Consider the following 16517-nt stretch of genomic DNA (forward strand, 5'->3'; position numbering starts at 1 on the left):
TCCGAACGTGTACACGTTCTTAGCTGTTTGTCTGGCTGCAACGAAGGTGGTGAGCGGAACAATCGCTTCTTGAAACGAACGTACCGACGAACGTACCGTCGCAAACACACAGTAAAGATTGTTTCACCAAACACTGATGGAAAATATGCGACAGACAGTATGATCACCGTTACTTGATGCGAAACAGCCCGTAATCCGTTCATCCGTTCACAAACAAAAGCTGACAACGCTACACAAAACGCAAATGACCGCCGGCCGTCGCCTAGCTCTGCTAGCTCTGCTGCCGATCGAGCCGCCGCGAACTGGCGCCTGGCGGCTGGCGCGAACTAGTGGAGGAAGAGGGGAAAGGGGGAGGAAGGAACAAGTATTCTGAAACAAGCCTCACCCTTCACTTGACCGAGCTGAGCACAGCGTCACCATTCAACAGAAAAGACACAACGGTTTTCACAAAGTGATCCCGCCTATTGCTCAATATTTAGTGAACATTCCTGCCAATAGGTGTATCTGCCATCGACATTGAGTCAAGGTGGAGCGCCGAGTGAAAAGATGTTCTCGAATGCAGGGGTAAACCACTGATCTCCACTAGGAGCATGCGCGCTTCGACAACACCCGCTTCGAGCCTCCGACTGCGTAGCATCAGTAGCATGCTTGCCTGGCATGCCTGCGCGTTTGCGTCTGTTGTCGTTCGCTGTTGCGCGAGCGTTGCGCGGCCTTAGCCACCTTGGCTTGAAAAGAATATACTTACCAAACTGCTGATAGAAACCCGCGTTGCGGAGCGAAACCAATTATTTTGAGGGCTTTGTTTTCTGCGTCTCTTCTTTCACTAAAGCGACAGTCACCGCTCTTTAGACATGCCGTTTTGGCGTCTTTGCGCTCGTGGACAAAACATTTGAAGAATCATTTAAATAGTCGTTGCGCGCGCACTTTCCCCCACAATGTCTAGAAAATGTCTCAAAGTAGACGTTGTGGACTTCTTTGGCAGAATACACTCTGGCTATGTCGTAGCTGTTGAAAACGGTAATAAACAGTACGCAGGCATATTTGAGAGGCGAGTGCTTTATTTTGCAAAAATGTCTATTCTTGATCTTCTTGTATACCAAGACGTCTATAGCCGTCCGTAGCCGTTTCGAGACGTCTTTTAGAGGTTTTGTGTTACATGGGAAGGCACGCGACCCACCCGTGAAACTGTATCGATTGCCGGGCAGATCGTACGAGAAAGAAAGGCGACAAGCGTGGATCACCGCAGTGAGGAGAATCAAGTAAGCTCTGTCTCGCCTTCTGTCGCGGTTTCGTTCGTTCGGACTACCGGAATCGGTACGTAACGCGACGCATGCACGCAACGGCTACTAGATTGCTCTCGCATTGTGAAAGTCCAATTGCAGATGTATGGTGCAACAACTTCATCTTGATTCCCCGTCGTTGTTGAACGTTCACACTCACACATGTTATACCGCGGTTTGCGTTGCGCCGTTGGTTTAATTCAACTGAACTCCGCACATTGTCAAAGGTTCGTCGCCTGCAATTTACGCGTTTGGAAGGCTGATTTATTGCGCTGGAACGGACGTCTCTTCAGCAAACTTTCATACCGTTTTGCTGGTTTGTTTCGTTTTTGTCGCGTTATTAGGGTAATATATATTTAAGCCGATAAATTTAACAGGCACTTGATACATGCTTTGCAGTTGACACCGGCGATTTTCTTTCGCGCGCACGCGTGTGTGTGCGCGTGCGCTTGCGTGTATCATGACGGTTGGCTACAGGCAATGCTGTTCTTTCTTCTGCAGTCCCGACGGAACTTCGTGGTTGCCCAAAGAGCATACACGAATTTGCAGCTGTCATTTTGTGGGCAACTGCAAGAGTGACGTTCGCGAAGATCCATCCTACATCCCAACCATCTTTCCGCCTGTCTACAGAAAAAAGGCACCTGACCTGCAAAGGGCCCAAAGGTACGACAACAAACAGGTGAAGCTGCAAGTGGAAACTAGAGCCACTTCTTTTCTAATAGTTCTGTTGACTTCCCGGATTCATGAAATAGGAATGTCTGCATGTTGTAAATAAAAGCTGCATGGACTTTCATTCAGTGCTTTGACTTCACGAGAGGTTTGCTTGCAGCCTACACAGGACTGGCACTGATCTTGGCCTTTGTGAAATGCAGGTGGGAAATGCACTTCAACCGGGCAATCACATCCAAAAAATTTGATACAGGAGATGACGATCCATCGCAAGGTACAGCTGATGGAGCAACGATGCAGGAGCCAGAAACCTCCACTTTGGCCGATGTGCCTCGTGACTTGAACATGGGCGATTTCAGCAATGCATCTCTGGAAACATGCACAGCTAGTCCTTCGCACAACAGCACGAGCGATTCGCATCCTTTGGTGCAAGCGTGTGGTGCAGCAGAAGAAAGTCATTTTGCCGGAAAGGAAGACGCTGTGAGGATACACTTAATTTCAGTGCTGTCTTTTCAACTGCTCCATGCAGCGTTAAAAAATCTGTAAATACCATATCATATTTTGTGTTTCATTCCTTCAGATATGCCAAACGGAAGAATGTGTGACTCTAGGAAACCTATCTATATTTCTCTCGATGACAAATGGCGCCGAGGCATCTGCTCAAGTCGTGCACATAGAAATAAGCCACAAGGTCGGACAATAATGCTTCTGCTCCTTATGTTGTGCTGAATTGTGATGGTGCCTTGCTGTTAGCGTACAAATTCTTATTTTATTGCAATTTAGTCGCATTAATGGGAACCCTTAATTCTTATTTGTTATTCCTGCCCAACATTCTTCATTTTTTAGTGGTGGTGCTTATTTTCTTTCAAGACTGAATAAGCTTAGTTGCACTAGAGTACAAAATATTTTCCATTTGTCTTTCCTCTTACCTAACTGCATTTCCTTTTTTTTTCTTTCCTTTCATAGGGCTGTGTTTGTTCCTTCCTGAAGATTGCAAGCGTGGATGGCAATTGGAAGCGAAGCTGTGGGTTTCATGGCTTTGGGTCTCTAAAGGAAAAGGAAGAGGTACTGCAAGATTTTGGTCAGGGGCTCCGGAAGTATATCTGATGTGTGGGGGCGACGACGTCTGTGGGCTGATGTCGCATCGTGTCTATATATATATATATATATATATATATATATATATATATATATATATATATATATATATATATATATATATATATATATATATATATATATATATATATATATATATATGTGTGTGTGTGTGTGTGTGTGTGTGTGTGTGTGTTTGTGTGTGTGTGTGTGTGTGTGTGTGTGTGTGTGTGTGTGTGTGTGTGTGTGTGTGTTTGTGTGTGTGTGTGCAGGGGCGGATTATCCAGGGTTCAAAGGGTTCAAATGAACCGGGCCCTCCGGTTTTAGGGGGCGCCCCAAGGGCCAGAAAAAACGGCCGACCTCGTTGTTTTGTTCGAAAAAGTTGAACCCTCCTGCTGGATTCCCCCGATAGAAACAGATTATCTATTTCAATAATCAATATGCATGCTTCTAAGAGGTTGTTCGTTGCATAACGTGCATAATCTTGAAGTCAGTTCACAGTTTTGCAGCCTGTGGTAAAAACCTTTTACTCGCCCAAGACCATGCACCGTGTAGAGGGAAGGAGCTGATCCAGCGGATGGACACATAAGCAGCCTGACGAGGATTTTAGCAGCTCGGTCCAACACGCAATGCGAAGGCGCATAGAGAGTGGTTCCTGAGCGAGGCGCTCTTTTCAATGGCTTTAAAGTCAACAGATTCAACGAGCATGGTCGGGGAACCAACTTCATCGCACACAGCGATGAAAAGCCCAGTTCTCCAGGGACGAGCACCCCAACTGAGACAGATCAGCCATTGCCTGATGAGCGTCCTTGCATGTCTATGGATCCCGCGGACCGGTTTCCTTTGCGCGTAGCCACTGTCAACGTTTGGGTGGCACAAACCGGGGATGTCTGTGAAAATGCTAGAAACATGCAGGGTGATTACTCTCGCTCGTACTTTCAGCCAACTGACGTGGCACCGAAGGGCTACCGCCGCCACTTCAAGCAAGAAATGTTCTATGCTCACCGCACCAACGGCGAAGTATAGTCTTGCGCGAATAGCTGCTGTACAGCCCTTCCAAAGGATCTGTATAATGCTTTCTTTGTACTCTGATGTCAGCGAGAAGGACCAATTTTCGGAACCAGATGGGTTCATTTCATGGAACAAGGCATATGCAAAGTTAAAGACACACGAGGGAAATGAGTATCATAGACAATACATGCTTGACCTGTGCAAGCGCAGAACGTCGGTCATTCGATCCTTTGAAGAGCGGTGATGTCGATGTCAGAGGGATGTTAGCACATTAAGGGCAGTCACGTGTGTGTACACTGACATGGTATAAATGTGCCTTCTTCACAGAAATAAAGATCAGTTGTAAGTCAGCGCCTGCCGTGGTCTTGTCTCCCTTTTGTGTTCGTCCAAACATTCGCGCTGTTTTCCCTCCTTTGAAGAGCACTGCTTGGAACGGGCAACTTACTGGAGAAATGTTCTTCACTGCGTAGTTGCAGTGGTAATGTTATCCAATGATTTACTCGGGTCTCCTCAAAATGGCAACTTCCTTGGGTGTCTTGAACTGATCGCCAAGTTTGATCCTTTCCTTGCCGCCCATATAAAGAAATTTGGGAACATTGGATGTGGCAAAACATCCTACCTCTCCTCTCAACCATTGTGGAAGAGGTTGTAGAAGCCCTCGGAGCTGAAGTCCGAAAAAAAAAAAAAAATCACTTGCGCCATTGCGAGTGCGAAGTACTTCTCTCTCTTTCAGTTGATTCTACACCTGATTAGAGTCGGAGGGATCAAATTACAGTGGTCATTCGCAACGTTGCTAACGATGAGCCTGCAAGAACATTTTCTCGGATTTTTGCCCATAACCAGTCACAAAAGGGAGATCTCGCGAAGACAACGCTCGACCTCTTAGAAAATCTTGAAGTTAACTTCCAAGATTGTCGGGGCCAGTCATACGACAACGCGAGCAATATGGCTGGAAAATACTCTGGCATGCAGGCGCATTTGAAGAAAATCAATCCACAAGCAAATTTCATCCCTTGTGCTGCTCACTCTCTTAATCTGGTCGGGGCGCATGCAGTAGATTCTTGTGGGCAAGCCGTTAGTTTTTTCGGGCTTGTACAACGTATATACGTTTTCTTTGCCGCATCTACTCGTCGCTGATCTGTACTCCGGGCTCATTTGAAACAAAACGACACAGCGGTAATCCGAAAGTAAATCTCAGACACGCGGTGGTCAGCGCGAACGGATGCAACGAGGGCTCTCGTGGCAGGTTCTAAGGAAATCAAAGCCGCCTTGAATGAACTATCCGAAGATCCTCAAGAACGAGCAGAAACGAAGCACGAGGCAAAATCTTTGCCGAAGGCAATGTCGACATTGGAAACCGCGCTGATGGCCGAGTTTGGGAATAGACTTTTGCAGCGCTTCAACGCCACCAGCAAGGCACTTCAGAGCCCCACACTTTCATTGAATGCTGCCGTCAGCCTGATGAAATCATTGTGTGATTATGTACCCGGCTAAAGAGAGAGGTCTGACGAAATTGAAAAGCTTGAGAAGGAAGCGTCCGACAACGCTTCGTACAAAACAAGCTCGCAGAGAAAGCGAAAGCAATCTACACGGTACGACAGCACTGCAGGCACGCCAGAGCCACAAGATCATTCCGCGAAATTCCGCTGTGAAACCTTCTTTGTCATGGTTGACAATCTCGTACACGCTCTCACATCCCGCTTAAATGCTTACACCGAGGTCTGCTCGCAGTTTGCTGTTATTACAGACTGGAACTGTATTTCACCTGCGCAGAGACGCCTGCAGGCAACGGACCTCGTGAAAAAGTACCTTTCTGATCTGGCTAACACAATTCCCGATGAGCTTGAAAAGTTCATTTCACATGCGAGCAACGAAGGTTGTTCTTCTGTGGCAGACATGCTGAAACTTCTAATTCGTGAAAAGCTTGAAGGTTCTTTCCCTTATGTCCATGTGGCTCTTAGAATTTTTTTGTACTTAACGGTCACAAATTGCACTGGTGAACGATCGTTCAGCAAACTGAAATTGATAAAAACAGGCTTCGATCAACGATGACCGACAGCCGGCTCAGTGATTTGTCACTGCTGAGCGTAAAGACGGAGGTTCTTAGGAGGGTAAATGTTGAAGAGCTCATCAACAAACTGTCTCAGCAAAAGGCACGAAACCGCTTGTAGAAACGTACATACCTTCTTTCTCTACTTAAAAGAATAATGAAAACATAGAACATGTTAATAGGTATACACGCCCCATTTTAAAGTTGCATTTCTGCGAAAGAGTTCACCAATTTTCTACACTGTGTTTCAGAAGAAATATTTCGTAAAAATATCAAGATATTCCGCAGTTTAACCGCAGAAAAGATGTGTGCAATGAATGTGTTTCCTCCTCCTATAGCGCTATGAAAGTGAATATTGCCTGCAAAAATGTAACCCTATTACATGTTTAAAAGCGAACGATTTGTGCATAAATGAAAATGTGTGGTCGTTTTTCCAGTCTTATTAAAAAGGTTTTTGTGAAAGTTTTACATGGATCTCATTTTTTATAGGCGCCACCTTTTCCGAAAGATTTGGCCCACCCCCTTGCCATATTGAAAATATTTTAATTTTAAACCATCTGTATTACTTGTTGTGATCAGTAGGCATATACAATATGCATAATAGCACTATATCGAAATGCTGCCTTAGAAGAGCTTAAATGTGTGTTGTATGAAATCAAGAGTAGCTAGACGATTGGTAGCGTATTTACTGTAAGTACGTACGAACAGTTTCTGAAAAAGGCCCACACCTGTCAACTTCGACAGCGTTCGCACGCAGGCAACCAAAGCGTGCGCTACCGAATCAGTGAAGCTGAAGCAGATAGAGGAAACTATTTTTCACAAAGGCGCTCCCCGATTTTCGAGGAAAGGTTTCCTCTCTTGAAATAAGGGTAAACAACGCTATAGGTTAAGACGAATGGAAGAAACACACACGGGGCTTGGACTGCACTTCTAAGTGTCGTATGCATTCCTTCTCTTCGTCTTAAACTTCTCGCACATTTTAGTCTTCTTTCGGTATGATCCAACGAACGAGACAAATCTTAATGCTGTCCATGTGTCTTCGTCTCCTGACATAGTTAATTATTACGATGACAATCTCTCCACGTGCTCCTCAAGAAAGAAAACGCCCGGGTGATATTAAACACTCCGGAGAGGCTTAGAATAAATAGGGCTTGTGTTCTTTGCGGCTAAATCTAAAAAGCGTCAAGTCTCAAGCATGAGAAGATGACAAAGCGGGAAAGAAAGGGGGCGGGGCGAGGGGGTAGGGGCCCCCCTTATTTTTTTTGAACCGGGCCCTCCGCACTGTTAATCCGGCCCTGCGTGTGTGTGTGTGTGTGTGTGTGTGTGTGTGTGTGTGTGTGTGTGTGTGTGTGTGTGTGTGTGTGTGTGTGTGTGTGTGTGTGTGTGTGTGTGTGTGTGTGTGTGTGTTTGTGTATGTGTGTGTGTGTGTGCATTACCTTAACAAGAAAACAATGCTTTGTGGAGAAATTTATCACGAATGAGGACAAGGATTACGATTACCAATATGACGCGATTGCCGAGTGAAATTTTTTTCTGAAGTTTTTCTCGGCTGCCGGGAGAATAGACACTCCCTATCTAGTTCGCTCACGATGCCCTCGGCCATTTTTTCTTTTTCTTTTTTTTGTGCCTCACTCGGAGTCTATATGGGCCAGATGACGCTGATATACCATCTCATAAAGCCACCATAACGTTTGCCTGAAACATCCAACGCAAAATATTGAGCTGTAACAGCAGAAAAAGAAGTATCGTTGTAGCTTACCGCATATCATTGAAGCCGACAGTGAAGTCGATATTCTTTGTCCGCCTTCTCTCCCGACGTAGTGAACAAGTGCATATAGATGTTTTCTGGTATAACTTTCCCGCTTGGGCGTCTGGTACTAACAGCCAGTTAGAGACCTTAAAGGAACACTAACGAGGAATATGACGTTGAACTGAAATGAACAAGGGCATTGAAGAATGCGTGCAGTTTCGGTTGGGTGTGAAAAGATGACTTATTAGTGCAGATATTTGTAAGCATAGAACGAATATCTCTTACTCGATTTCTCCCGCCCCAGATTTGGTGCATAAGCGATGTCGTCACGAATCTCATTTCTCTCAGTGAATTAGAAGGCGCGATGTTACGTCACCACGTGTGCAAATGGCCGCTGCATAGCCGCGGATTTCGTGATTGCAGACATTCAACCTCGCCTGGAAGACCTCGCCATGGAAGCAGCTAGGATTGTGTGTCAGTGAGTCTGAAATAATCCCCGTGCTCTCGCGGCAGCTTTTTCTGGCAGCAACCGACGGAAAGCGAAGCCTCGTTTTCGTCGAAGGCAAGCGAGGCGTCCAGTTGCCGAATACTGTTTGTGTATACGCGTATTTCATTTTGTGATTTTATTAATGGCGATTTCCTCTGGGAGAACTGGCAGTGGGGAGAGGTGAGGCAGAGCAGTGAGAGCAGGGCCATGCAGGGCCACTCAATCCGCCCTTGGAATGCGGCACCCATCCGAAGAGCAGGTGGGAGGGTGCCAGTGAGGAGAAATGTACCACGTGATCAAAACCATCGAAGCCCCAAAGTTCTCTACGTGTGAAATCCGACGCAGAATCACTGCGAAGCTCGCTCGTATAAACGACGTCGACATCGCTGGGGACGGGGTCAAACTACACCTGGCTGCCACCATTACCTCCGCGCTCACCGGCAGAAGCAAAATAAAAATGAGTAAGGAGGATACCACGATGAATAGCTCTTGACGAATCGTGGCCGGACTGCGTTTGTGATCACTACGAGAAAGTTGAACGGGCGTTAGTACATATATCCTTCAGTTAAGTTTCGCTATTTTCTCTCTTGCTAAACGTTCACAGTAAGAATGGCGTGAATGGGATCGTAATATGATAATTTGCCATTACAGTTCTACTTCGTGTATCTCTGGTGTTTTTGTGCCCAAGGCCCACCACTGGAGACACGGGCGCTGCAGTTGTTGTGACGTGCTAAGTTGGATCACATGATGCAACCTTGCTTCACGGAACCTTGCTCAGACGACGGGCAGCCGGTGGCCCGAGAGCGTTTTATTCTTTGAGTTTCCCTCTTCAATCAGCCTCATTTCACATCCAGTTCATGTGCACTGGCATCTAGAAACAAGAACTTGGAAATCGTGGCTTTCGGCGGCATGGTGCTTTTGTGCTGTGTTCACAATGAATGCACCACGCATGCAAAGGAGCAGGGTGCAATTTCATACTTAGTTTTACCTCAAGCATAATAAACTTGACTATACATGGCTCATAAAGCTTAGAAAGGGCAATGAACCGAAGTCCGGCGTACGTGTTAGCAGCAAGCACTTCTGAGAAGGCGACTTTGTCTGCCGGCTAGGAGCGCGAATGTTAATTTGGTGAGCAACAATGGGTTCACACGTGACACTTACCCCTTTCAGTGCAGACGTCTGCACCTCGAAGTCTTTTAAAAAATTACTTCAGATAGTCAACCCCCATCCTGCGCACGCTGGTCGGGGAACATGTCATTGGGAAAGTACAGATAGACAGCGAAAAAAAGGAGGAGAGGGAACGCACTTTGATAGAAAAAAGTAGTCTGTTAAAGAGTTTCTGGTTTGAAAAAAATATAAGAAAGAAAGCTTGCAGGAAAGCCTACAATTAGTTCTCTTTTTTTTTTCAATTCGTGCCGGCGTATGCCCACGAAAGCTCGCCGTATGCTTGGAGGCTGACATGCCCGGAGTTTGTAAAGAGCTTCTCGATCGCAACCCTTGAGCAACAAGACTGTGGACCACTCTTTTCCTTTCCGATTTTCACTACGGTCATTACGTGTGGAAGAACCAAGGTGGTGTGGGCCGAACCGGAAGAAAACGAACATTTTAAGCGATAAGTTCGTGGCGAAGCCAGAAGGAGGTTTGAGGGTTCATATCCCCCACCGCCCTAAATTTATTACAATTTGTATGTTTATATATACGTGCAGCCATACAAACACACGCAAGAACATGGATAAAGGCAGGTCAGACACCCCAGAAAGAAGCTTCTGACTACGCCCCTGGGTAGGTTAATGGTCAAAATCTTGCTTATGTGGGATCAGGCTTACACCGACCTTTTTAATCTGATTGCTTTTCATCGGCTTGGATAGGGGCAAGGAAAGATGCTGAGAACGAGAAGCATCCTAAATTCGTGGCGCTGAGACGTGCTCCGGCAAGGGCTGTAGAATGGAGCGTCAGCCCGCTTCAGGACGGAAGATACGTTGAACCAGACGAAAACAGGCAGTGCTGTTTACGCAGACAAAGCACCGACAAATAGAGTGTCAGAAGTCACAGGCTTCCAGAAAATTATGTTTCGTTTGTTGAAGCAAGGGAGCACGCTTTATCTAGTCAAAGGAGCCTCTAGCCTAAAGGGTGGTACCAGGGGAGAAGAAAACGGGCGGGGGGGGGGTTAATATCCTTTAGCGTGGGGGCATGCCCCCACTGGTTTTGAACCTGTGGGGGCGCCGGCCCTAGGGATGGTAAAATCGATGAACGATTAATCGATTAATCGATTAAAGGTCTACAATTAATCGATTAATCATAATCGATTTGAGCCTTTCAATTAATCGAAATAATCGAATAAAACTATTCGATTAATCAATTACGGCATCCCCCACTCCCGCCCCCAACCTTGCCCCTTGGCCGGAGTGCATGACTGCGAGGCGCGCTATCCTGAGACGCAGACCCTGAACGCTATCCTTAGACGCAGGAAGTTGCAAAGCCGAATACTACTACTTTTTCTGGTTCTATTTGGGATGCCGTCGATCGCGCACTTCTACGCAATTGCGTTGCACTGGAGTACGATCCGATGAACTAAATGCCCTCTCAGTTCAAGACATACTATAGTCACCCTGTAGTCGATCGCCGCACCAATCCGAACCCATTTGAGACTTGGCACAGCATGCGAACTGGCGTAGATCATGTTTTTGACGTTGCAATGGATATTTGCCAATTCCTGCAACGTCAGTAGCATCCGAACGCCTTTTTTCGCATGCTGGATGTGTGGCGACCCAAAGGAGGTGTCGGTTGTCGCCCGAGCATCTCGGGCAACTGACAATCTTCGCTCAGTAGAAAAAAATTCGTGTGGTTCGGAGCAGCAACCCCATGAAACAAAACAAAAGGGGACTGTTGAGAAAATAAGCAGCACGTGGATTCGCCAACTTTCAAACGAGAAGTTTATTCTTTTCTGTAAATTTCATACGTGCCAGCGCATCGTCTTCAAGCTTATTTTGTTCGTGTTTGTTTTTTGCCGCGCTGTTTCATCGTGTTGCCGCATAAACGCATGTCTGCTTACATTTGGTAAACGAGTAGTTTTCGTCACCTGTAGTGTCAATCGCAACTTTCTTTGTATTTTATTCAACCCTCAGATTTTACTCGTTTCTTGTGTAAGTGCGGCATTGTAATATGCGCTGCTTATTTACTCACTGGTTCTTAGCGCCGTTCTGTTTTACTCTTTAGCAAATAAAATATTCTTTACCAATGAAACAGCGAGCGATATTGTATTATAAGGCAGAGAGGGTGGCCTGAGCTAGTACGCCCCTGCCTGCTACTCTGCACCGGGGAAAACGCTACGGGGCAAAAAGAGTGATGAAGTACGATGATGGGGAGAGGATTAGGTAATCCGTATATACATAATAAGACACGTTTGCTAGCGTAAAGAGGACAACGACGCTAGTAACCATCTTTTATTTGCTGTATACCAACTAGCCCAACTCTCTGTCGTATAGGGTATATACTCTATACGTCGTATATACCATTTTCATAATTGTGTGTGAGTGAATAACTTTAATAAGTTCCTGCAGGTTTCCGGGCTGGGTTCCCGCCTAGGAGTCGGCCGAGAGACCGTGTCTCTCAGCAGCTTCCTTGGCCTGCTGGATCGCCCAGAGTTGATTGTCTAGTCCTGAGCTGAGCAGCGCGGCCCGCCAACGCACCCGAAGGTCCTCATTGGAGGCCGCGTCCCTAGTTTTGCGAATTAGTGCTGGACACTCCGAGAGAATATGCGCTAGTGTGGCCCTATTGGTGCAATACTTGCATGAGTTGTTTGTATACAAATCAGGGTAAATGTGCTTCATAATTACGGGATTAGTGTAGGTGCCTGTTTGTAATTGCCGCCATTGAACGGACTGGGCCCGGCTAAGTTTGGGGTGGGGCGGGGGGTATTCCCGTCGCTGAATTTTATAGTGTTGGGTAATATCGCTGAATTTGGTTAGTCTATCCCCCCACTCCCATTCGTTCACAAGGGAGTCCTTTCGGGTAGTGTCAACCGTAGACGCAGCTCGGAACGTGAGACCTCGAGCCATGTTGTGCGCTACCTCGTTAAGATTGACCTCCGTGCGGTCGACGGGTGTGTGGGCGGGAAACCAGAGGATGTGTGCATTTTGTTCGTCAGAGCGGGTTTTGCCTTTAGTAAGGACTTGCAATGCCACTGGAGAGATCCTACCATTTGCAAAATTTCGAACTGCCGTTTGTGAGTCACTGATAATATATTGGGTATCGGTGTGAGCTATGGCCAGCGCGATAGCTACCTCCTCCGCTGTTTCTACCTGCCTGGTCATGCATGTGTGCGTATGGTCTACAACCGCAACAGCAAAACGGCGACCGTCTCGATAGCGCGCTGCATCGACAAACACGGCCTCCTCATTGTGGCCAAAACTTTGGAGCATAGCTCTGGCTCTACTGATTCTTCTGCCTTTGTTGTGTTCAGGATGCATGTTCTTTGGCAATGGTGGCATTATGAGTTTAGTACGGATATCGCGTGGTATGTCGTGTTTGTTACCGTGTTGTGTGTGATAAGAAATGCCGAGACTGTCGAGAATGTGGCGGCCGGCTTTGGTATTGCTCAAGCGCTCGTACTGCGAGATCTGTTGCGCTTCAATTATTTCTTCAAGGGTGTTATGAAGGCCTAGTTGGAGGAGGAGTTCCGTGCTGGTACTCTGCCGAAGCCCTAGCGTTTGGCTTTTTCTGCCGCGAACCATCGGTGGTAGGCAGCGACATAGGTAATATGGCTGAGCACGAATGAGTGTTGAGCTAACTTTCCTACGATGCAGTTAGCCCAATTATTGGCAGCTAGTCACTTCTTCAAACAGAGTGTTCAAGCGTGGTTTGCTTGCGCTGGGACTCGGAAAGTGTAAACTCGGCTCTCTTGACACAAACACGCATAATAGACAAACGCCAGCACGTGCAACTACGACCTCGTCTTCTCTTGAAGTACGAAAGTTGCTGCCATTAGTTGAGAGAAAATGTAGCGCAGGAATGCGCACTCGCGAATTGTGAAAATGCCCTTATAGACCCTTTATGTAATCCGCAACTTTACGCGTCGGTTTACCGAACGTCTAGCATCCAGTGCATTACTATTGAAGAAGTGACCTTGCAGCACTTAGTAATACTGTATGGTCGCATATTTAGGGAGAAATACAGCTTTCAGCTAGAGGCCCCCGTCTTCTGCTGTGACAAGAAAGGACAGTCGCGCAATTTATGTTGTAATGTCTGGTACACTAGATAGCGCTCACAGTTCAGGATGTACGCACAATTGAAAAGGTGTGAGTGGCGCCGTGTTACGGCAAAGATCAGGTGAAACCTGCGGAGTATACTGGCGCAGCTGCTGTTTTTTCTAGCCGGGAGGCAGAAACTCATGTCACTCTATTTCCCGCAATATTAATTAGAACTAACAGACAATAATGCCAAGGAAAGTATAGAGGATGTTATTTGTAATAATTGGGATATCAATGTGAAGAAAGTAAAGTGGAAGAAAAGATAACTTGCCGCCGGCAGGGACCGAACCTGCGACCTTCGAATAACGCGTCCGATGCTCTACCACTGAGTTACGGCGGCGGTCATGCCACGTCCACTTCATAGGGTACACATGTGCATTTAAACCTAGGAGTTTTAGTCAGCGCCGATCACAGCCATGGCGGCGAGTGTGGAACACTCTTTTTCTGCCTTTTGGCGTCACGTAGCAAGTGACCTTTTTTTACGAGCTGGCAGCTGACCAATAATCCCTCGCATACTACCTGAAGGCACCAAGTCTGCCAGAAGGAGACCCTCGCTATGAATGAGGGAAAGAAGGTGACTTTTAAGTGCTCGTTTTTCCTTGTCATACACCCTTAACCTCCCCTACACTTTCCTTCGCATTATTGTCTGTTAGTTCTAATTATTATTGTGTCTAACAAAGAAAAACGAGCCCCTAAAAGTAATTCGAAGGTCGCAGGTTCGGTCCCTTCCGGCGACAAGTTATCTTTCCGTCCACTTCACTTTCTTCAGATTTATATCCCAATTATTACAAATAACACCCCCTATACTTTTTCTTGGCAATATTGTCTCTTAGTTCTAATTAATATTGTGTCTAACAAAGAAAAACGAGCCCCTAAATGTCATCTTCTTTCCTTCTATTTCCCGCAGTTGCCTGTACGGATGGTCTGTTTGAGACCAGTATATTTCTGTGCAATCTCTGCATAGGTGACCTCAGGAAAAAGATCGCGTCAGTCCGCAATTATAGTATTATGTAGGGCTTCCACAATATCTAACCGACAAACCGAGAAAAGATGACTTGCTTACTAGAGCGAGCCTCTTATTTAATTCCTCCTCGTCTCTCTTTTACCCTTCACAGGATTTTCTCACCCTCCGCCACACTGCATGTTTCAACTGCGACTTTCCAACCAGTGTGGTCCCCAAACGCGCCTTCGGTTTCGATGAGCTCGAGTAGGCAGGCTTCGAGAAAATGCGACCTGCTGCCGAATAGTCCAGGGATGATAGCCACAGGTGCTTGAATCCGCGACATCAACCAACGACGACGGGCCCCTTGTGTCCAGTGTGCGAAAGTGTGAATTTTCGCAGACTGCACACAAGGTGCCCGTCGTTGACACTTTCGAAAGTGGGAATTTTGGATCGTCAGCGCGTCTAATGAAAAGATTTGGGCCCATATTAAACACGAACGATGCCTCTCAAACAAAGAGATATCGGTTTTAAAGCACCCGTTAAAAATGTCAATTAATCGATTAAAAGATTCCAACGAAAGCAATTAATCGATTAAATGCTAAATCGATTAACAATTAACGATTAATCGATTAAAAATTTTAATCGACCATCCCTAGCCGGCCGCCATTGCCCCCCCCCCCCCCCCCCCGGTTCCGGAGCCCCTGATTTTGGTGGTGTGACATGACAAGTCTTCCACCTTCTCTTGAACTTACCGCCTCCACCAAAGTACTGGTGTAATGCGATGTCAAGAGAAGGCAAGCTGTGCTTGTTCCTGGCGAAGCTACGGCCTGGAATAACATACAGTCCCTTGGAAGCAATACTCGCCATTACAGCCACAACAGCGTCAAGTCTTTTCAGGAGAATGCTTGATATTTCAATCATTGCTCTGAAGGACTGAGTTTCCATGCCATCCCGTGGAATATTTGAGCTTTCTTTGCCTGCCTAATTTAAGGAAAACTACTATATGAATTGATGTCGTTTACGCGCATAGAAGGGTCAACACTATTATACCAACCGTGAAAATAATTATTATATGTGAATGAATCCATTCTGGCCAGCTGCTTCAACTAGCTGTTGTCAATTCATCAACGCGAAACAAACTTCTATTTTGTTCCGTGAGACGAAACAAAATTAGTTATTCTTCAGCATATGAAAACTAATGCGCTCCTTAGTGCAGGCTTCCCAAGCAACGCTTAGCGGCGCTGCTGCTCTTGACAGTGTCGTGCCTGGGTATTTGGATCCATCCCTTCTCGGCAACCAGGTTGTTGCTACGATAGGGCAGCGTCGTACCCGGACTCCGTTTGGTAGCGTAGTCGAGTCTCCGGGTTGAGGAACTGATGCTAGCAAGATGGGAAAACAATAACAAGTTTACTGGCACTTTTGAACACTCAATTACATAGTGACAAGGTAAGAGTTCAGCGACGAGCGCATTGGATGAGCCTGTTACCGAGGGCTCAGAGCCCCATTTCTCACTCAGCACCGTCGTTTTAACCCCTCCGGCTGGCTCCTCCTTCTTGATGACCACCAATCACACACACGACCCCACCCACCATGGCACAGTCCAGTTCACTGTCGCTGAGGGGTCGTTGCACTCTTGAAGCAGCAAGGGTTCGGTGGTCCACGGCACGCAGGTGGGGGAAGCAGGACAACAGGTTCCTCGTGCTTGCCCCTCCGATTCTTCCCCGAAGGCAGAACGTGCTTGCTCCTCCGATTTTTCCCCGAAGGCAGAAAAAGGTCTGCGGCGACTCCTGTACAAATATACAGGTCATGTCGTTTCGGCAGCATACCAAGTCAAGCCCAGGTGGCCCATTGTCTCCGGCTTTGCCGTCCCGGGAACGCCGTTTCCAGGAAAGATGCAGGTGTTCTAGCAGTGTGAGAACGCCTCGCCCGCCGATTCTCATGGTCAGCGCGACGCCACCGACTGCCAGTCATAACAACAGG

At 46.8% G+C, this 16517-nt stretch overlaps 1 protein-coding gene across 1 annotated transcript; it reads left to right on the plus strand.

Moving 5' to 3' along the window:
• Positions 1–1167: 1167 nt before the first annotated feature.
• LOC119381397 (uncharacterized) lies at positions 1168–15655 on the plus strand. The gene is made up of 6 exons (XM_049413101.1): positions 1168–1259; positions 1782–1943; positions 2153–2429; positions 2530–2640; positions 2940–3023; positions 15241–15655. Exons 3-6 carry the CDS (start codon positions 2160–2162, stop codon positions 15259–15261), a joined length of 486 nt encoding a protein of 161 aa, XP_049269058.1. The 5' UTR covers positions 1168–1259; positions 1782–1943; positions 2153–2159; the 3' UTR covers positions 15262–15655.
• Positions 15656–16517: the final 862 nt, after the last annotated feature.

This window comes from Rhipicephalus sanguineus, chromosome 2 (genome assembly GCF_013339695.2).
Source record: "Rhipicephalus sanguineus isolate Rsan-2018 chromosome 2, BIME_Rsan_1.4, whole genome shotgun sequence".
In the NCBI taxonomy this organism is placed as follows: domain Eukaryota; kingdom Metazoa; phylum Arthropoda; class Arachnida; order Ixodida; family Ixodidae; genus Rhipicephalus; species Rhipicephalus sanguineus.

Excerpts from the sequence above, each read along its gene's own strand:
- LOC119381397 (XM_049413101.1), top strand. The coding sequence starts at position 2,160 with ATGCACTTCAACCGGGCAATCACATCCAAAAAATTTGATACAGGAGAT. Across the intron at positions 2,430-2,529 it reads TTGCCGGAAAGGAAGACGCT|ATATGCCAAACGGAAGAATG; the intron begins GTGAGGATACAC and ends TCATTCCTTCAG. Across the intron at positions 2,641-2,939 it reads ACATAGAAATAAGCCACAAG|ATTGCAAGCGTGGATGGCAA; the intron begins GTCGGACAATAA and ends TCCTTCCTGAAG.